General features: G+C 39.8%; 1 protein-coding gene across 2 annotated transcripts; it reads right to left on the reverse strand.

The window, feature by feature from the left end:
- Window positions 1-223: 223 nt before the first annotated feature.
- Window positions 224-21,660, reverse strand: LOC128365042 (ceramide transfer protein-like). 2 transcript variants are annotated; one of them, XM_053325657.1, is made up of 17 exons: window positions 21,050-21,660; window positions 20,426-20,560; window positions 17,763-17,879; window positions 11,263-11,370; window positions 10,872-11,010; window positions 10,282-10,368; window positions 9,653-9,810; window positions 4,679-4,771; window positions 4,431-4,517; window positions 4,084-4,176; window positions 3,645-3,722; window positions 2,729-2,824; window positions 2,220-2,352; window positions 2,051-2,121; window positions 1,808-1,936; window positions 1,390-1,519; window positions 224-470 (listed from the first exon to the last, which is right to left on the reverse strand). In XM_053325657.1, the coding sequence occupies exons 1-17, from the start codon at window positions 21,137-21,139 to the stop codon at window positions 343-345; spliced, it is 1,872 nt and encodes a 623-aa protein (XP_053181632.1). In that variant the 5' UTR covers window positions 21,140-21,660; the 3' UTR covers window positions 224-342. The 2 variants fall into 2 exon arrangements, with proteins under 2 accessions (XP_053181632.1, XP_053181634.1); XM_053325659.1 differs by lacking the exon at window positions 3,645-3,722 and having other exon boundaries at window positions 21,050-21,659.
- Window positions 21,661-22,959: the final 1,299 nt, after the last annotated feature.

A 22,959-nucleotide genomic window follows, 5' to 3' on the forward strand; every position in this document is an offset into this window, starting at 1 on the left:
CTGATGGATTAAAGCTGTACAACCAGTCTCTTCTACAAGCAGGTGTCCTGTGGGACGTCCTGGATGATATGGTGTTTTGCATGTAGTAGATTGAATACACGTTCTGATTGACAGATGAATGGGTCACGTAGTCATCAAGAGCCCATTTCACACTGAAAAATGTAGTCTCTCCAGCGGGCAGCCTTGATCCTGTGCAAGCTGGTAACAGGAAGGAATAATGAAAGTCAGTGTCACAAAAAATCATAAAACTATAATATGTTTCCTTAGAATGACTCAAGCCATAATATGCCAGATTTCTCAGATGTAAAACAAGAAGAGTTTTGTTCCCGGTTACCTCAGTGTTTAGAAGAGGATCGGCTTCCCAGAAGTTTTCTCCTGTACGTAGGAGGTGAAGCGTTTGAGGAACTTGGGATATTCTCTCTTGGCCACGGCTCTGAGGACTGATGCTGGAGCCCAACCTCCTGGGTTTACTGCAGCCATAAAGAAGAAATGATTACCATAATGTGCCAGCATGCATAAAACTATAAACTATAAAACATAAACCAGCAGTGTACATGTTCAGCAGTACAGGGTGCCCTCTAGTGAGAGGTGGAGATGCTTATATTTTTTTTCAAATGAACTCCCATGACCTGCCCAGCTCCTCTAACAATGAACTGGCTCAGGATTGCTTCTGCAGAGCTGCTTTATGTCACAATCTCCCTGTCTACAGGAAGTGAGGGGTGGAGGAGAAGCAAGTCTGGGCTGACATTTCAAAGACACAAGCACTGTTTGCTTCTTGTGTTAGCCAGTAGCTGTACAAAGATTGATTAGTACTAATACTGGCTGACAAATGGTTGTTCTGAATTATCAGACTCAACTTTAGAGTGATTAATTAGTCCCATTACATTGTCTTAAGTCTACAGACAATCATCACTTTTTCTTTTTTTTTTTTAGATCCCACTGAGACCTGCAGCGATTTTAATAGGTGTAAAATCAACATAACAATTCAGTTGGTTAACTTCATATAGCTGTATATATTGAGGTTAATGTGACAGTTGAGCTCTCGCTCTTTAATGATTTCCTTATAATATTATTCACACATGCAATATATCTTCACCAAATTTCTACTGTGGTGGTCTGGATATCTAAATATCGATAGTGTCATTTGGTGTTGAGTGATAACATTGAAGCTCTCATTCATTTCCCCCAGAAAACTCAGTGAGTTTTCCTTCTACCAGTATGCTTTAAGAATAAAATGTCTGGCAAGAAAAAAAGCGTTAGGGCTCAGTTTAAAGATTGTTTTTTTAGTATTTAATATGGATGTTAATATAAAGGCCCCTGTAGGTCGATTACAGGTAGATGAACAGGGATACAAAGGCTTTGTTCATACTTAATCAGAGAGACACTTACCATTGGCAACGTAGGTAATCTTACAGAGGATGTTGTCTCTGCTGATCTCTTTGTCGCCCTCTGGTGGACTAACGAGAGTTTGGCAGATCATGGCAACATTGATTTTGGCACGAACACACCTGTTTGTAGGCTGGAAGCATGAAAAGCATGAATGTAAACAATGTCCAAACTGTCTCACATCATTAAACTAATCATATGTCATTTTCGGACACAAAAAGGGCCCTGGAAATTATGAAGTATTTACTACTAAGACTCATTATTTACATAAACTAAAAATGCATTTTATCACAGAACCTGGATGTCTAGCACACCTACAAAATGTCTGAAAACATCAATAAAAGAGAGAGCCAATAAACATCTTAACTGAAATTTTTGGATGCTATTTATTATTATTAGTTTGTCACTGCAGTGATCTTACAAGGGCATTATCGTGGTCCACGGAGAAGTTGCAGACCAGCCATGTGTCGGGATCATTCTCGTTTGTTGCCAGGATCTTCCTGATGGCTGACAGATAGAGCACGTCTCTCTGAGAGGCAGGCCACACTCTCTGAAAACGCAACCAGTGGCATTCAGTTGAGAATTTAAGCAGCTACAGGAGGGTTAGCAATCAAATGTGCGACACGTTTCAGCAACTTCTAAAACCACCATGAAGTCAATTTACCTTGTGCGTCTGATAAACAATGACAGCATTGTCGGAGAGTGTTTCCACAACGTTGAAATTTTCAATGGTGGCTGAGGGAGGGAGAGGTCAGTCAGGTCACGATATTAAAAACAGAGCAAGTCAAACAGTGTGGACATGATCAATACCACTAAGAAAATAGTGAACCTACTCTCCCAGTCCAATCGGACAGCTGTGTCCCAGAAGTAGTGGCAAACCTCGTGTCCCGTCACCCCTTTCACTGCATGTGTAGCTTTGAGAGGATCCAGCACGATACCGTTCTCTTCCACTTCTCTCCTGTACACCTGGTTCATCAAGTACAGAGTGTGAGGCAGAACTGTACAATCAGTACTACAAACAAATACATATCAGTACAACATAACACATCTTGAGGAAGTCACTTAATTCTACATGTAGCTGATCACTCAAGTTGACTTTTTCCAGTTTGAGAACATAAAAAAGTGAAATTAATTGAAATTTGGATACATGTAACTGACTGGTGACATGTAGCTGACTGGTCACTTTTGTTTTATTTATATTCCAACTTGTACTTTCCCTATTTCTGATCTATCAATGTTTCTACTGCAACCACACTATCTTTTAAAAAGTTAATGAGGTTTAAACATTCACAGCTAACAACCAAGGGAAATGATTCACAAGCAGCTTCTCTCTTCCACTCACCTTCATCTCCCCTTCCTCTATCACCAGCTGCCAGTTGGCATCTCCACCCATATCTTGAAGAGAATAAGTCATATGATTCTGCACCATCTCCTCCACCTACGAGACAGACAGATATTGAATAAATTCAGGTGTTTGTGAGTCTTCTGCCTCACTGAGAACATGCTTTGAAATAGGACAGTTTGGGGAGAAGAAGATTGTGAATACACTGTATTCGGGATGATGTGTTCAATGATACAATCTTGGGAAGTCAATATACCTAGCACACAGATGCTGGTATTTTATCATCACAGAGGTTTTGATAACATCATAGGAAGCAAGAAGCAAGTTTTTCCACTTTCTAATTTCCGTCTCAGAATCTTAGAAATTCCTCAAGCAAATATATAAGCCAATGAGCAATGACCAAATAAATATTAGGCTCAGTGAAACTATGAATGTTTCTCATAACATTAATGATTAAACAATTGAACTTGCTTCAGGGTGTTATTCAACATCCCAACAATGCAATAAGAGCACAATGTAGAAACAGCCTGCTCATGCTGTGGAGGACAGAGTAATGTGAGGAAAAGGAGAAGGTGGAATGAGGAGGTTTCACTAGACTCCAGTCATGCAGCATTGTATTTGTTATTTCAGTAGTATGACAACCGGTATGTGTTAAAGACAAGAAGACAATCTGTCAGTCACTTCAGGAATTTCAAATTACACTCAGTCAAGTTTTTTTTTGTCATCAAATAAAACTACAACAACTAAGTTTAAGTCTATTTAAAACATAACTTTAATATTCTACTGCAAGCACTGCAAATATGTGAGAAATCCTGTAGAGACTGGTTAGTAAACATTCTCATGCTGTCTGCTCATGCTCTCTCTGTTGGCATCCCCCTGCAGATACAAGGTGCTCTCCGATGACCAAATACATTACCTGAGCGCTGAATCTGTGAATGTCATCTGAAGCACTGACTAGCTCAACGGAGGACAGGGAAGAAGAATGGCTATGGGGCTGTGCAGCAGAGAGAAGGTTGAAAGAGAAACCAATAAGGTAAAAAAAACAAAACAGAAAGGAGGTGCCACAGAAGCAGACCAGGACATAATCATAACCTGCTCAAGTAGCATTTCATATGAAAATGGTGAGAAGCTCTGAAAATACTGCAATAAGGACAAACTGATTTTTTGCATGAATTGATTATGGTGAAGAATGGACCCATTAAGAAAAACGTTGAAAAATGTCAGCACAGAAAAGTTGCAGAGCTTTATAGACAGATCAGTGTTCGTAGATGTAAGACAGAAATGATGAGATGCAGCAAACAGCAGCTTTTTAAATTGCAACAAAGTAGGATGGAAATATAGGATGTGTTGAGCACCTTGGTGGCAAATCTGTGTGTGCCGATGGTGGAGTAGGCGTCTCCGGGAGGAACCGGTGTTAGTCGAGGTATCCTGACCTTCTCTGACTGGCACTGAGGGACAGAGTGGGAGTTCGGTAAGAGAGAGAAAAACTAAGAAGAGCAACAGAAAAATGAAACACTTGTGTATGAAATGAAAGTAACTTTGCTTATGTCATTTTACAGAGGCAGAGAGAAAGAGATAAGGAAAGCAAGAGAAATTCAATATACCCTATAGATAAAATGTGCAACTGTTTTATACGTCTGAACTGAATTCGAATGTGCAAAACAAAAGTACTATGTCTTCAATTAGGCTCTTTTCACCACACCTGCTCCTCTATCTTGTCTTGTCTGTCCAGTGCAGCTTCCACCGCATCGAAGAACTCATCCTCATTGATCAAGCTGTTGGGCCCTTCCTGCACGAAGGCAACAAAGGAAATGTTGTCAGCAATATAGGAATCCTGTGAGAACAGCCCCTGACTAAGGTGCAGAATGATAAAAATGCACATGTTGGGTCACAGAAAATCATTCTAAGTTGCTGTTTCTGATCAATTTAGCTTGTATAATTTGATCTTGCCTCGTAGTCTGGGCCTCCGTAGTGTGACTTTTTCTTCAGTTCGTTCATAGCAGACTTGTAGGCATCTTCTACCCTCCTCCTCTTTTCAAGCTCCTGAAAACACACAGAGAGCAGTGCAGTTTTGTTAATGTAACATTCACACAATAAACAACAGCATGTTTGTGTTACAGTGTCAGAAAACATGTCCGCCCCGGTGACAAAGATCATTTGATGAGATTACAACTGCCTGTTTGCACTAAAAAGGTGGAGAAAAGAGGTCTGCATGCCTCCAACAGTAAGCTGTGTTCTACCTAATATTACAATCTTTAAGTAATATCTGCTGGGTCCAGGCTGATAGTACTTCAAACCGGGGTCCAGTGTACAGGTCGTTTTCTCGATCCATGTCTTGATAAGTACTAAAAAGAGTAGTGAATCTTCAAAGAAACGGAAGCTGTCAACTGGTTCTGAAATGTATCAAATTTAGCATCCATTCCTTGTCACCTACAGGCTCTCACAAAAGATTGTGCAGATATTGCTTTTAACAAACTCAATTTAACAATATTAATGTCAGATCTTTGGCAAGAAAAACATTTTTAATCAATGATTTTATCAACAAGCACAATCTTAATTTTATGTTTTTTAATGACTCTCGGTTAGACCAAGATAACAATGCGGCTGTTCTTATCAAGTCGACCCTTCCCAGCTTCAGTTTTATGAGTGAATCTAGAGTGAGATGTTGCTTCTTTTGAATATGTGGATCTTCAGTACATCCCTCTTCACGAGGCATATATCTAAATATCTATAGATCACCTGAATACTGTGAACTTTTGTCTATAATCTGCATTGACTGTGTAGTTATTGCTGGTGATTCTAACATCTACATTGTTACCTCCTGGACAGATGGACTAAGGAACTGTGTTGTGTGCTGTACAGACTGACTCAGCATGTGGCGGAGCCCACATACAACAAGGGGCCCAATCTGGATTTAGTCATCTCCTAGGGAACATTTCTAAGGTGACTGATGTTGCTCTCTCTGATCATTACTGTGTTTTCTTTGAGCGTGCTATTTCCATGCACACAAATGATAAAACAGAGGTAATCACAAAACCATATATCACTGAAAACACCAGTGAAATACTTATTCAGGCTCTCTCTTCCACACCTGCCCTCTCTTGGGTCTCTCAGTTAAGGAGCTTGTGGATAATTTCAGCTCTTAAAATGACTAATGTTTTTAATGCCATTGCACCCACTAAGGTAAAAGGTGGTCTCTGGTCTGAAAAGATATCCATGGGAGAAATGCCACGCTGGTCAAAACAGAAAAAGAGAGTGCTGAAGAGCTGAACGCATGTGGTGAAAAACAAATCTTCAGGTTCATTATGACATCTATAAAAGAAAGACTCCACATTTATACTGAGAAATACAAGGCACTCTTTCTTCTCTGACATTATTGCCAAAAACAACAATAATGCACACACCTTTTCTCGCTACTGGTGACAGGCTAACAAAACCGCCTGTGTCAGTAGACTATGAATGTTTGTCCTCCAGCACCTGCAATAAATTCACCTCATTCTTCAAGGGTAAGTGTTGTTCCAGGATCTATTTAAAACTATTTAAATAACATGAGAAGTTAACACAATCTATGAAACTTTCAGAACATTATACAACATCAAAAATGCTCTTCCTGCTGCCTTGATAGTCTACCAACAAACCTTTTCAAAAATGTTTCTAATGGCACGGCCTCAGATCTCTTTCTTCTCAGTGGCCCAAGTGCTGTCATCAGCCAATCTTAAAATGACAGAGCTGAAAGCCAGATCAAGGCACAGTGACTTTTGGGGACTTGTCAGCAAAGAGATGTTTCCTCTCCTCACTGCATGTGCACTAATAGTGAGTGCCTACGTTGGATCCACTTGGCATTTCACAGATGCACAATAATGAAATCAAAGTACAGGAGCCGCCTCCTAACAGTCACCTTACAGACCATCTCAGACTGGCTTCCTGTAGCTATGAGCCAAACCACAAAGCACTCACAGACAGTATTCAGTCTCAGCCATCCCACTGACTTGAGTAAGTAAGATGACTGCAATATGAAAAATGAATGCTGTGTAAGATGGGACATAGAACTGCACTTAGCTTAATTGCACCGACTATGAATTTTGTTAGCACACATTACAGTTTCTACTTTAAAAATACTAATGGTTAACAATGGAATCAATCAAATAATGAAACTTAAATTGAAGGCATTATGTATTGTAGAATTGTTAAAGCTAGGCAGCTACCTTTTGTACCGTTTGATATGCTAGTTACAATGCTCCTTTGGCTGCATCAATTTGAAAGTTGGACCAAAGTACTTTAACTGAAAAAAAAGGGCTGAAGTAGCTTTTTTTTTTCCTCTCTCTCTCAACGCTTCAGTAGGTAGCTCTTTCCTTTCCCTAAGACCGAGGTCAGATATCTTGGGCTTAAAAAGGTGACCACTGACCCATATCACTAAACAACTAAACAACGGTTTTGAAGTCTTCCAGTCAGGATTTTGACAACACCACAGCAATGAGACAGCTCTTGTTAAGGTCTTCAATGTCATCCATTTAAACAGACAGTGGCAGAAATTCATACTAGGTATTTTTGGATCTCAGTGCTGCACAGTCAATCACAACTTATTACTAGACAGACTGGTTAACTGAGTGGGACTTTCTAAACTGGTCTGAATCTTACAGTACGGAACTTTTACATATAAGTGAACCTCAGTTCCATTCAAGCCCTTGCCAAACAAGTTCCCTAACCCTAACCCTTTATCTTAAATCAATTTGGCTACTGTAATAGTGTCTTTATAGGTCTCAAGTTGATCAGATAACTGCAGCTGATTCAGAATGCTGCTGCTCGAGTCCTCACTAAGATCAAAAAAAAAAAAGGATCACATTTCTCCAGTTCAGAGGTTTTTATAAAGGCTTCCTGTCTGCCAAAGTACTGACTTCAAAGTAGTGCTTTTGAACCATCCAGACCTTTCAGATTGTCTGGGACAGTTCTGCTTTCTGTCTCCAAAGTTAAAACTAAACATGGAGAAGCAGCGTTCAGTTTTTATGCTCCACATGCCAGAAAACTGCAGGTGTGATGCAACGCTGCCTTTTATTAAATCAAGCTTTTGATTAATATTTTATACGGCACTGTGTTTTCTATTGAACTATTTTAAAATTATATTTCAATGTATTTTTTATTGCATTATGTTGCTTTTACATTTTGTCTTGATGCCTTTTATGTTTCATGTAAAACACTTTGACTTGTCTTGTTGGTGAAATTAGCTATACAAACAAACCTGCCTTACCTAATGTCTCAGTCCCTCCCAGAGGCACTTAACACCCTTTAAACAAATGTTATAAAAACAACTATATTATCTTTCAATGCTACAAGTTTAGACCACATAAACCTGGCAAACTTGCTGAAGTATTTTTAGCTCTCAGCTCCAGATCGTGAGAGCAAATGAATCAAAATACTGAATAAAAAAATGCTATGTTGACTTAGCTGGGCTAAAACCACTGAACAACTCTGCATTTATTTAATTCATCAGTACTGCTTTAAGAGAAAGCAAGAAAGCTGCAACAATTGCAATTTTAGTGTAATGTAAAATAATAGTGCTCACCAGAAAATACTTAAATGAAGGGACAGCGGACAGACTGACAGAGGTGAAGTAAGGTGTGGACATACAACACTTGGCTTAAAAAAAACAAGGAGATCCTGTTGTCAGCTCTGTGTACCAGACAGACAGGTAGAGACCTACTGTGAAGAAGCGGCTGCAGGTCTGTAAAGGTATCCAGCTCTGTGTGTGGTATGTTAGCTGCTCTTTCCTCCCTTGTAGTGAAGTCTTCCTCACACTGCGCCAAGAGGTCCGAGCAGTCATTTTCAAATTCACACTTTGTATGACTATGAGTAGGCGTGGCTTCTTCTGTTGAGCGTTCTCTAACTATTTATTTTCTTTACTCCATATCAGCAGCTAACCCTCACACACGGAACTCAACACAGATAAGACTGAGGTAGTTTAACTAGAGTAGTCGAGCACACTGAAGGCACTTCCCGGCTTTTGTAAGTTTAGGGTTGGGCAGAACGCCTTTACACATAAAAGAAGAAGAAAAGAAACTGGTTTGGCAACATCAGTTGAACTGATCAGGATGTAAGCATGAGGAGCTCTGAAGACCATAAAACATACCTTTACAGACACAGACTATTCTAGAGTAAAAGCAAAATCCATGAATGGAGGAGTGTTATGGGAACTACAATAATTTCAATAAAGAGCAAAACAATCAAACAAGGTGACTTAAGCTCATTATGGGCAACAGCTGCATTTGCAAATGTTACAAGCCACATCTGAAATTCACTGGCTTGTTGATAACTTGATAATTATTGGATAAGGCCATTTTACAGTAAAAGCTGTTGAGATTGAGGTTGAACCCCCTCCAAAAAACAAACAAAAAAAAAAACAACAAAAAAACACTACACTCTGGGAGTTTTCCAGTTTAACTAGTCTCCTAATTGTACAAGGTGTACGTTGTAAATGGCCTAAAGGTAATCTATACTTTACTTACAAAAACCATGTACAATATGGAGCACGATCTGTAATGAAGAATTAAACATGTTTCTATTGCAGAATTTCCATAAACGAGGAAAGGAAACAGGAAGGAGTGTATTATGAGTAATAGGCTTATCTAACCTGTTCATTCAGTACAAATATGCAATATATCGATCCGTTTTTACATGCTATAAATCATGTCTGAGCCCTTGGACTGGAGAGTATTGCATCACAGTCTTATCACCTAAAAGGAATAAGCCCCAAAACTCATAACTCTCTGAAAAAAATGGCAGAGGCAACAATTCCTCAGTCCGAGACACTTCCACACAGCAGTAGCTACTGACACGCCCAATCTAGAAACTGACTATTATTCATGTGACACTTCACACCCTGTGAGTGACATTTATTTTAATCACGGTGTGTGGAATGCAGCTCTGTACCTTGTCTAGTCTCTTCTGCCAGCTGTCCTCTCGTTTGACCATCAGTTCGATACAGTGGGATAAGGTGGACAGAATGCCAGCTGTAGTGGCCTTGAAGGTGATGGCCTCGCCCTTGAAATCTATACCATTGATACCTTTTGGACTGGCAGGGGGAAACACTGGAACAGACAAAGACAAAAGATGTAAGTGAATGTGACAGATGCTTCATAACTCAAGTGAAAAAGACATTTCAATTTTTCACATTTACAGTGTTTCTAATCAGTTTTTACAGCGCCCAGTCAATTAATTGATTAGCTGGTTGAAAGAAAATTTGATTAGAAAATTGTTTTGAGTGATTTTTTTCAGAAAAATGTTAAAAATTCTCTGGTTCCAACTTCTTAAATGTCAACATTTTCTGGTTTCTTTTGTCCTCTTTTACAGTAAACTTAATATGTTTGTTGTTTAGGGGTAGCTGTTGTTTGGGCTTTGGGGAAAAAGTGACCAACATTTTTACTATTTTCTGACATTATATAGACCACACAACTTATCAAATAATCAACAAAAAAAATCAACAGATTAATTGATAATGAAAATAATTGTTAGTTGCTGCCCTGGAATAATTAGCCATACAGTATCTGCAGGATACTCACATTTCTCTTTGCTGCCATTGTTGTTGTGATTATATTCGCCGTCAGTTCTTGTGGTGGAAGGAAAGTCATCTTCATCCTCCTCCACTACTGGAAAAAAAAGTAATGTCAATGCATTTCCCATCTAATAAACTAAATTATAACTAACTAGTAATAAAGTTAAAGACTTTATATTGTAGATAATGCAGATTACAGCCAATTCTAATCTGCATTTCAATTCTACAGTAAAAACTATTCCTACCAAACTATGTGTTTGTTTAGCCTACATAAGACTGGACTTCAAGCTTCTATCTCACAGATTAAAGAACACACTAAGTGGATATGGTTTTATTTATTTATGTATTGAATTTATCTGTAGAGGGACCATGTACAATATTAAACATAAATGTTGCCATTTGATGTGTTATACCAGAGTTAGCTAAAAGCTCATTTACATCTGCAGTCCCTTGGTTTTGTTTCCCTCAAGTCATATTACATGAAGCAAGAGTCCATAAACTCTCAATTTAAAGTTAAACTATGATACCAACTTTGAAAAATAAAGTTATATTTCACAGCACGAAGCACTTTAAGACTGTATTTATGCCACAATTTACCTCTGTCTCTATGGAATTCATCTTTGGAGACAGCGTCAGCACAGGAGTCAAAGTATTTCTGCAGCGTGTCCACTTGTCTGCACAGAATGTCCCGGAAAGTCTCCATTTCTGCTAGCTTCTCACACAACCTGTGCCCCTTCTGACAAACACAAGCAGAAATATGTAATTTCACGGTTCAACTATATACATATATACGTTTCAACAGATATACTAAACTGTGATGGGTCTCACAAAGATTTATTGGCTCACAGTCTTGGAAGGAAATGTGATAAGTGTATTCACTCAGTATTTGACTGAAGTTTGAGCACATATCAGCGAAGATAATCAGTGAATTTGATATGACCTTCTACCCAACATATTTAGACTAATTCTCTAATGAGCATGTATTTACCTTGAAGGAGGATGTGGATGTAGCAGACAAGGCACTGGCTGCAGAGGTGAGAGACAACATGGAACCATGACGCCTCAGACTGGTTTCTGAACCATAACCGGACTCGGCCTACAATCCAGCGGGAGGGATTTGATGAGATCAGAGAAAAAAAAGAGGAAGACAGGAGAAGCAAAGAGGCGGGAACAGAAGATCAGTAAGGGCACAATACACATTTAGCAATCTGCAATATAATAAAGTCTGCAGCTCATGAAAACAAGATGCAGAGATGGGGCAATCAGTTATACCCAGTAGACAGCAGCTACTGACTACTAAAGCTGACCTGGACCAGAGCAGGATCTACACCTACACAGACAAACAATCTGCTGAGAAGGACTGGAGCTGACAAACAGACAAATGCACCAACCAGCCAGAACACCACACACTAGGAACAGAGGAAAGAAATCACACTGGGGACAGATCTAAGCTTGAATGCAACTTTCTGGGGGAAAATATTGTATAGCCTAATAGGACAAACACTGTCTCCAACAGCATTATAAAAGAGATCTTTGGCAAGGTACTAGGGAGTGGCAACGACCATCTGTTCCACCAGAAAGCCAACGTATCAGTAGCCCAATCAACAAAATGACAGAAATTCATTATACATAGTGTATGTGTACACCCAGCCAACTCCACACAGAGCAAATTATTCCTGCTCACCCAACACAGAGCTGCTGGCTGTCAGCTGTCATCTACCGCATTAGACAGCAAAATCATGATGCAATGTAAGAGCTCCACACTTAAATTACTACTTTACTTCTGCAACACTAATGTGAAACTAGTACAGGAGGCAAAAGGCTGATATTCTTTGGTATATGAATGAGGAACAACAAAATGCTGATGGTACATTTTATTGAGAATAAATTTGCTCTGGTCCCTTTTGTTTATAAACCAAACACTGTACACTTTTCTGGTTACCTGCCTCGCAGTGAGTGAACTGAAGAAGTCAGTGGAGCATGCAAACACTCCTTTGGTAGGGGATAGAAATAATTTATAGGAAGTTATACTGGTGAACAGATAGTGAGCTGAGTGGTTGATTGTTAAAGACTGAGCCAACAGAAAGAAGTATGAATGATTGGGGATAAATGGTATGTTAACATTTATAAAATCCTCTGATTACTGTGATATTAAAATTAAAAATAACTATTTAAAGCTTTTACATAGCTAAAAGTAACCCTCAATTACAGGGGTTTGCAAATAATTTACTCTGAAATGTATGTGAAATTTCAAATTATTGAAATTAAAGTTAGAAAAAACAAGTAAAAAACAAAGTAGAAACTGTGTGCAGTACCAAAGCTGAAGTAATTTAATATATATAATATATAAAATATATCAATTAATACCCCTTTCACATAATGCATGAACTGTAACCAAAATGTAATTATCAAATGTAATTAAAACACACAAGATACACATAATCAACACATACATGGTAGTGGAGGATTTCTTGAAAACAGGACCCAGCTTTATTTTCCAGCTGTGACTTGAAGTGGTCAGAGGCTCGCAAGGCAAAGTAACATATTAGTTATTTTTGAAGTGGAAGTCACCGTTTACTCTTTGACTTGTGGTTTCAGCTGCAGTGTGTCTCCTTGATGGCTTTATAAATATGTATAATGCCTTATTATCCTTAGTTTTATTATGGGACTGTTTCCTTATTGAACTTATAAAACAGTGACTTGAACTATATCACTGTCAGTATCACTGTAATCTAATAATCCATTTCCACAACATTCAGTCTTTTTACACACATGCTTCCCAGCTGACAGTTAAACTAAATACATGTTTGACAAAAAGTTCCATGGTCTGTAAAGTTCTTCCCACAACACTATCTATTAAACTATTATTAATATCTATTAAAAATAAGATTTTTATTTTATTATAAAATTTGTTGCAGTTGCAGCATTCATTTGATCAGACTGAGACTAGTGTGCATGCTACAGGAATCAGTATTATTGCTAGTTTAAGAGGCATTGATAGCACTGATGAAACATGAAGACCAATCTGTGACAATCCCAGTGATTGGCATCTGTATGTGCCTGCTCAGATGCATGACACAGCCATGCACAGTAAACAGTGACACCCACTCATGCACAACACCGAGCACTTATATTTCCTGCTTAAGAAACTATCTCTCACTAAAGTGCAGGTAGATAGGAAAAAGCCAATTAGTGTAAAAGCTTGATTAAAAAAATAGTGACATATTTCTTACAATGATTAAAATGCAGTGGAGTTTATGCTAGTCTGGTGAAAAACATGCAAATAGAAAATAATCATTTACGCACTGTATGGAAAGAGAACAAAGATGGATCACAACAGTAGCATACTAATTTAAGACTTCAGTGATGGGTGACAGTAAGCAAGCATCATGCAGACATGCTATAAGCCCACCCTTCGGCCATTCCAACAGCCAAAGCAGAGCAGGACACTGCTGCAGTCCCGGAGGTTTGCTGGCCCCAACATGGCCCAGACGCTCCCCAAACTCTCCCACTGCTCTGACAATTCAGAGGCTTAAATCCAGGATTTGTGTTTCCCTGGACACAACTCACTGAGGAACAAGAGGGAAGAGGTGGAGGTGGAGGTAGAGAAAAATGCCACACAGGTTGAGCTTAGCTCATCAAGTAAAAGAAAGCATCAATAATGGAGGGAAAGAAAAAAGGGGGAAAAGTAGTCATTTGGTTCACATCAGGCGGAGACGTGGACTCTCGCTAATCCATGAAGCAGATGAGACAGACCCGAGCCGAGAGGAAGAGTCTTGTAATTCTTCAGCAGAGCGAAGCAGATCTGCTTTAAGTCTTCCGCAGACACACACATATGACACACACACATAGATGTGCTCCACTCTGGCTGCGTAAATACATCAACAGACCACACACCCTGATATTTGAAACCTTTTTATCCTGTCCATCTGTATGTGCAGCATCCATCACTGAGCAAGCAAATGTGAGCCTGTGTGTATGTCTGAGTGTGCGAGGGAGAGAGGGATAAAAATGAAGGGTGCATGCATGAATGCGTTAAGAGAGAGCGACTAGGGCTGTCCGGGGCTGTTTGTGTGATAAACCAGTTAAGTACCAAACGGGTGGGCGAGTGAAGCTGCCTATTCTACATTATGACAGACAGAGAAAGAAAGAGAGAGAGAGAAAGAGAGAGAGAGAGAGAGACAAACAGAGAGGAAGAGAGAGTTGGGGGCAGGGATCAGTATTTGTATGGTTCTTCTCTACTCCTATCTACCTGTATCCTGTTACCCAGTCTTATTCTGATTTGCTGAAATCCACTTGTAAAGACTTCACTGGGTCAAAGCGTTTGGACTGTGCCAACAACCAGCCTGAAGTAGTGGTGGAAAAAAAATGCAAAAGGTCCTTCCCCATTTCCTCCCATCTCACCCCTGTGAACCTGGCAGAATGGAACAGTCTTCTTGGTGTGATAGCGGCTTTTATGTGTCCCTCTTGTTTTTTGCTGCTGCAAGAAGGGACTATTTAAAAAAGTGCCTATTTCATCAAGGACTGCACTTGAAGTCCCTTCATTTCACACAGTCACAAACACACCCACACATAAAAAACACAAATGGATCTTTTTTTCCCTGAATAATGACAGCGTTATTTAGTATTATGAATATGCAAATTATGGCAGTTTGCCTTTGCAATGTGGCTTTTAAGAGGTCTTTAAAAGCTGTAATCATGACTTGTTTGACCAATGTTAAAATACATTAAAAAGCCCTTCATTAAGTGAAGAGTGAGTTTATACTGGAATGAAAAATTAAAACAACATTTCCATAATTTTGATTTTTTAATTAACAGTCCAGAGCTTTAACAGATGATGCTAAGAAGAGGTTTAAGATGAAATTACTTTGATCAAAAAAGGAGTAAACTGAAGAGATGTTATTTCTCATCTCACTGACATCACACAAATACTTCATGTATGAATACTGTATGAATGTCTGCAACAATGTCAGGAATGACAATGGAAAACAAAGGTACGGATTAAATGTCATTATTTCAGAAAAAAAGTAAGGCTATCCTTGCTCATATTAGCTGCACTGATTCATACAGACAAAAAGATGAGTGGTGAATATTACATGATGCAAGTCCTCCTCTATCCAGTTGGGAGCAGTGCAGTCACACTCACCTATCAGACTGCAGCAGGTAGTACTGCATTAAGCTTTCTGGAGGTTACTGCAGGGCACAGTCCAGACATAACCCCGAAATACTCTCACATAGTCTCTAATGGACAAGAGATGTGCGGTCACTCACACTCAGCTGACATGGCAACGCCCAGAAGCACTGAGAAAACCATCCTGAAAGCCCTCTGACCAGAATTCACAGAACAGGGACTATTTTTTCAAGGATGGTGCATTTTGGGCCGTCTCTCTATCATACTGTTGTTATGTGGAACACTCAAGCAAGAAATATTACAACTTATTTTTTTCTCAACTGACAAACAATAATTACAAAAAATGTTTTGAAATTTTAATTGAAAACACTAGTGCACTGGTAATATTCCCTCATTTCACAAAAAGCCTTAGCGGGATAATTCACCCAGATCAATCAAGAAAGACAGAAACTAAACATATGGATGGCTAATTTAATATTCAGAGCATACCATCGCAAACTAAGCAACACATTAATTGAATCTGGCTGGCTGTACTGTATGGCAAGAAGTTTTTGGGAAGATCAACACATTATCAGTTGAAATGCACAAGTTCAATTCTAGACTAATAGTATCCTGAATAAACAAGAAACAAAAGCAGTCCTAAAGCAGTTGGAGTTTTCTTTTATTGCCTTTTTCTCAATGTTGCAAAAACAAGTTTGTTATACTATTTATTTGTTTTATCAATAATAATAATAGCATTTTGTTTTGAGCACTTGAGGTTATAAAAAAGGTAGGTAGGCAGGTATAAGACCAGCATGCACCTGGGTGGGCCTGTGTTTTTTTTTAGTTTTTTTTAACTAAAGCAAGAGAGGCAGCAGGAACAATCTCTTTTGTTCTCTTGTTTACTTGTTTTTGAGAAACAAACCTTTGCAAGTACAATGGATTTCTTTTGCCTGCACGCACCATATGCATCTGTGGCCCTTAAATCAAATTTGATTTAAGTTTAATTTTGATTTTTGACCAATGGCCATACTACAGAATCTTCATGTGTAAATATAGATGCAGTTAATTCTGATTAAAGCGTCTAACTGAACTGTTTACATGGACACTAAATAAAGTGATCTGATAAGACAACTCGTTTTCAGACTTTCCACCATCGAAGAGTTCAACAATCCTTCAATCATTTAAGGTCTCCAACCAAAAATGTTTTATCAAGCACAGACCAGTTTGGTTTTGGTACCGCCATGTTTCTGAATGTTATTGAATGTTACCACCACGTGGGGCATATGTGCACAGAGAGAACATATTTATTCTAACCAGAGAGAAACAATCAGATTCAGCATTTACATGATTATTCATGTTTTCCTATTGAACAGATTATCCAAATTGCAAACCACAGCTCTCAGCCTGAATCAAACTTCCCTCCAATCAGGCCAGATTGGGCCAGTCTCTCCTGATTGAGGTTACATAAGGCATTTTATTCTGATGGGCTATTATCTACTACTCATTAGACTCCATGTAGTTAGCTACACAGCTAATGTTTGCAGTCATCAAAATGTTTCACAGATTAAGGATGATCCCAGCCTAATGAACTCCTGAATTAAAGGCTTCCCAAAGCCTTCACTAATAAGACACACACACAGAAACAGTAAGACATGACCTTTGACACACTAACTGTCTGAACCATAGCACCTCTACAGTTGGCAGTGACAGCATAGCCAATGTGCTTTACACCCTTAAAGTTGGGAATCCTTACATTATTAACTAGAGGTCCTTGCAGAGTGAACAGCTGCCTGGTATCTGATGACAGGGGACCCCTGCACATCAACACATCACTCCTCAGATTCCTCACATTCCCAGGATGAAGGGGTTTATATGTAGGAGTGTGTGGGTCTGTGCCTGCGTATGCGTCCCAATCCCTGTCCTGCCACACCCAGCTCACTAAACAAAACAGATAACTCCCTGTCTGCTACGAACAACACCCTGACCCCAGACTGAACCTGAATACCTGAAATATGTGAATAATGTGGCAGCTCCAGATTAGACAAACCAAATAGAATCAAATATTTGTTGTGGTCCAAGGAGTTGACACAATGTGGCATGAGACATTTTGTACTGATTCCTGACAAACACCAAGCAAATGAAAAAGGGCCCAGAGCACAAACAAAGACTGAAGTACAGACATGCTGAGGATCTGTTGTATTCATTTATCCATCAGTGAAATGCAGCTGACTTGCTCATATCTATAGAAAACTATGAGAAAAAAAAATCCTAACAAATATATAGTAGGCCACAAGAAAATCAGTATGGCAAGAAAGAAACCAGTGAAAAAGATCCAGGAAATCTATTGTGAAGACAGAGCAAATGATTCCACTCACCTTGTGCAGTTCAATCGACTCAATCCACTGGAGTCTGTGCTCAGGATCTTCGGCTCTGAGGTACCAGACACTGTCGTTGACACTGATGTCAAAACGGCACTCGTCAAATTCATGAGGCTGAAGAGGGAGAGGAGAGGAGAGGACTCATGAATCGTTATTAGGCAGAGTGAATGAGTCACGTCAGGAAATACTTTCACCACTAACAAATACCTGCGTGTTTAAATACCAGAATACAAAAACTCACTGTAGCATTCTCTCTACTCTGACAACTGAGGAATCAGAGAAAACCTGCTTTAACTTTTTACTGTCTGTGTATGACACTGGCTGATAAGCGATGACACATTCTGGAAGCAAATAGACTCCATCAATCACTGAAAAAGCCTCAGCCACACAATAATCAAGACTTTTGAATAGAAACTGATGTCTTGTGTCTACAGGGGCAACTGTAAACGACAGCAGCAGAGTTCTTCTAAAAAACTAGAGATTCTTAAAGCTTGCCATTGCTTGAACCTGGGTCATCACAACCTTTCCTGCTATTGGGTCAAAACTTGAAACTATTTCACTCCCCCGTTCTACAATGCACCCCACCCCGCTCCAAACACTAACCGCACTAGGCTCCCAAACACGTGCACCAAGAATTCCCCCCGTTTCCTCTGAGACTGGAATTTGACCACTGTGCTCAGCTGAGGAGAGATCTACTCTGCAAAGTATCCTAATAAGAAATAAGACACAGTTGACTTGAATCTCCTCCTCGTTTTTCCTCCTCAGTAGCACCGAGGCTACAGCTGCTCTGTCAGCTGACATAACCTCATGTTGCTCTTTCCCATGCTTAATTTGATTTGCTGAATGATGCTCATGTGCTGTCTGATTTGCTGCCACTAACAACAGCACCATACACTCCGACTCTGGACACAAACCGTGAGCCTACATATGTTAATGCTAAATTGTCTCAACACTCTAAAGCTGGTATAAATGCAATACCACAAGCTGCATATATAGGATGCTGAGAGCAAGTTTCCCCTCAGAGACAGGTGCAGCATCTGAGTTGCCCTCCAGTTTCGAAATTTCAGTACAAGAAGCGAAGTGCAGTGATAACCTCAAGTGCATCCAGCCATGATGCCATTACTGGTTAGAGAAGTCCAGTCTATCCAATTGTGATTTATCAGACATGGTCCATAAAATTCTGCTTTACAATCCAGTTTATACCTCTTTCATTCTGCCTAGGACGTTCTCTTTCCCCCTTACGTAAGCACAACTGCATATATACATGCTGCACTGCTGTCTGTGTATAGGACTGTGGCATATTCAGCATTAGGAAGGAGGGGGTTATCAGTCAAACACAGAGTGCTTTCACAAAACGGCATACAAGAATTTGACAGTTTTTTCTAGCATAAAACATCTTTAAACTAGTGTATATGATTGTTGTATTTCAGTTTAAAATCATATTCAATGCAATAATTCTTAATATTGTTATGCAAAAAATGCTGATCAAACTGAGTTTCTTTGTGAAAAAATACCTCACTGCCAGAAAAACCTGAAAGTATTGGCAAGAGCTTGTGCTGATGTGAGGTTTTGATTATGGACCCATCGTGTCTCATGGTAGGAATTTCAGACGGCAACATTTCCTGCACATTTTGCTTCCGTATGGGGACAGTCTGGTGTGTGTCTGCAGCTTCACATTGTGTACTAGACTGATGTTAGGCAACAAGAGAGGCAGAGGCTTGTTTCTGCATTCCTGAGTCCTCATACCAGAGTCTTCTTTGCAGCACAGGCGTTTAGATGTTTAGGAAGAAGGAAGAGGCAGTAAGAAATGGCTGTGTGGGCCATACTACTCTGATTATTGGTGAGTGTGTGTAATAAAGCTGTGTACACTCTTACTTAAACTACAGCAACACCATCATAAAATACTCTGTTGTGTGGGGTCCCGTCAGACCCACACAAACACAGTCATTGGCATTACGATTACTCAAATGACCACTTCACCCTGAAGGAAACTAATTGTAATATTTCATGTTGTGATCTTAATCCGGTTTTGAGTCATGTAATCCTATTGTACAAATCACAGTGAAACCATTTGTTTAGCCTCTGTACTGGGTGGCGGTATGCTTAGAGAGAACAGTGAATATTTAACCAGGGTGTGGGATTTCAGCTTATCTGACCAACAGAAGGCCTGCATAGGGAAAACACAGTGCCAGCATCAGCAGTATGTCATCAAAGCTTACAGTTCAACAAGAGGGAGCACCAATTTCAAGCAGCCTGTGCAATAACTGCCATGGAGAAAGAGGAATGAGTGTGTGCTTTAGTGACTGCTGATGCAAAAAATGCCTTGGTCTGCTAAACTGCAGGTCTCTATCCTCTCTGTGATCTTAGTAACAGTCTCATTACTAGTTAATGTTTACCTTTCTATCTTTGAGGAGCAGACTGAAGGAATAAAGGTTCAACTTCATGCTAATGACAAGCTCAAAAACACTGCAAGACCTGCTAAGAAGGTAACCATATTCCCAGAGCACTGAAGCAGGAAATTAGTTCTTTCATAGTCCCACGCTTTATGTGGCCTTACTCCCTAAAATGCTGAACAGGTGCTGAGCTCACTATGCTTTCTATTTGTGTAACAGATGGCAGTCAAGTGATGCTACCCCCTTACACTCATCGTGAATACTTACTGTGATGACAGCCTTGCTGAGGCACAAGGACCCCCTGCAGCCATATTCCCGTTCATCCTCCGACTTGTAGTAGCTCAAAGTATTGTTTTTCAACACGACCCATCGGTCCTGCCATCCGTGTATGTAATTTGTCCACTGTCAACACACAAGGGGTACAGAACAAACATTTAGCTACACTGTGAAATCAACAGCACCCCTGCTTGAAGTAGTGGCTCTTATACTTTTTCATGTCATGACCCTTAAACTGGCAAAAATTGGACAATGACCCCCATTTGATAAGATTTTGTCCTAGGATCCCCCATCTGATGTTTGCTTTTAGATGTTTGATTAAAGATAGTATATGAAAGCCACAATCAAGTCACACATTCTGCAATGGTGTTACTTATGGATTGAATTATAGTTCAAATAAAAGGGTTCCCCTGGAATCTTGGGTCCCAGGGTACCCCAGGACCCATTTTGAGAGGCCCTGGCTTAAGGTATGCGTATGCAGAAATAAAGTAAACTGTTGCAGCTCTTTAGTAATGTTCACCTGGCTTTCTGACTTCTGGTGTATGACACCTTAGCCAGGACTCATTTATGCAGCATAAAACACAACAACAATACAACTGGTTCATCTAATGTTACCTTGCTTAAAACGCCTCCCAGCTCCACAGGCTGCCCGGATTCCGGGTCCACATCCTCATCTGAACCGGACGATGAACTCTTTTCGGACATTTAAATCCAAGCTTCAAAACTTGATTGTGATTGCAATCGCCAGGACCACGTAGCTTGACGCTAGCTGGTGGGATAATTATCAGCTCAAACGCGTCACAACCAAAACCTGCTGACAGCTCTTTTAAACTCAGCAAAACAACGCTGTAAAAACTATGATAAAAACCAGCTGGATGGCGTCTGACGAGACTTCAGCCTAGCTTGGCTCGTTTTGAAACAAGCTATCCCGACGCTGACAGCTGAGTCTCAACTTCTCGGGTTTTTGCGGGCTTTGTTTTGAAACTGACGTCGAGCACCAAATGCCTACTAGCTAGTTAGCCTTAGTTGTCAAAACGACGCGACTAGCTAATGTTAAGTAAACGTGCAACTTGTGCCTGTTGTAGTTAAATATCCTGGTTGCAGAGGATAAGCTAAACTCAAGCAGAGTGGTCGATAAGGAAGGCCTTCGTGTTACCTCAACTTCAGGCTACGATTGACGAGCAACGGAGCGCATCGCTGCTTTTTAGTTCCGCAGTTTAGTTAGCGGAGCTCCGACTAGCTCCTCTTCATTCAGGTCGGGGGAGGAGCTACAGCCACGCTCCTCTGTGTATGTCAAACACAACGGCGTCAAGCTACATTAATGCAGCCACAGGACACAGGAAGACATAAGGATTATTGCAGCAGTGTAGGCAGAAGACTCACCAAAGTAAACAGCACAGAGGATGCAGTATAGTACTTTTATTGTGACGAGGGATTCGTGCGCAAATATACTTAGTAAATATGCTTTTCCATGATGATGAATGATGAATTTATAGAGCTGTTGTATTGGATTAAATTAGACAGCACAGGTGTACCTAATGAAGTGGCCAGTGAGTGTGTTTCACCTACTAAATATACTTAACACATCAGATCACACATCATATGGGAGTGTATGAATGAACTAAGACACTAGCTCCATGGAATAAAGTCACACAGTTATATGGCAGTAGACAACACTGAGAATAAGAAAAGAAAAGATGAAAACTAATAACTAATTGTTAAACAGCACATAGGAAAAAAATGCTTCATGGGCAGATAAGAAGGTTATTGAGAGTTACAGGTCATAGGTGGTCTAGATGAGTTTTGGATTTGAGCTGATGTCTTATCATACATACAGAGAATACTGTAATGAAAGAGATGTAATTTGTGGACTTAGCATGATATGTCTCCACCTGTCTCATGTGTTTTAAAGAGAAACCCTCATTGGCTGCCACCCAGCTGTGAGAACCACATCCTGGCTGGGGTGGTCAGTCACATTGAATTATTTGAGTCCGCCTCCTTTTTAAGGGAGAGGATCACCCAGAACAAACAGGCTGGGGAAGAATGGGATGTCTGATTTGAGGACAAGTTTGATATTCAAATGTCTGGCTGACCACACTATTTGTACAACTGGGCAGGACCGCAACCTATGGAGGAGTGAACCAATACTCCCCCGGAAACATCCAGCAATTTGGGAATTCACTTGATATCCCCCTGTGCTACTTTGAAAAGGCACTACTGTATTTCTGAACAGGCTGTATACTGTACAAAACCACCTACTGTATGTATATCCTTTTTTCTGTTTAATATCGCATCACTCCTTACACCCTTCATTTCTTTTCTATTAAAAAGGTAAAGATAATATTTTGTATCTGAAAGTTGAATATCACACACATTTAAGGGATACTTTAAAAAACAAAATACCGGAGATAAGAGCTTTATTTTGGCTAGCTTAATGTGGATTTTACATTAAAAAAAATCTTTAAACAAATCTCATCTGTTGAGAAACATTGTGGACAACATAGATAGATTATTTAAGTTGGTTT

This window comes from Scomber japonicus, chromosome 9, assembly GCF_027409825.1.
Source record: "Scomber japonicus isolate fScoJap1 chromosome 9, fScoJap1.pri, whole genome shotgun sequence".
Classification (NCBI taxonomy): domain Eukaryota; kingdom Metazoa; phylum Chordata; class Actinopteri; order Scombriformes; family Scombridae; genus Scomber; species Scomber japonicus.

Coding starts and splice junctions, on each gene's coding strand:
- LOC128365042 (XM_053325657.1), bottom strand. CDS start 21,139: ATGTCCGAAAAGAGTTCATCGTCCGGTTCAGATGAGGATGTGGACCCG. Junction 4,177..4,430: donor AAGACAAGATAGAGGAGCAG/GTGTGGTGAAAA, acceptor TCTGTCCCTCAG/TGCCAGTCAGAGAAGGTCAG. Junction 2,353..2,728: donor TAGAGGAAGGGGAGATGAAG/GTGAGTGGAAGA, acceptor TTGATGAACCAG/GTGTACAGGAGAGAAGTGGA.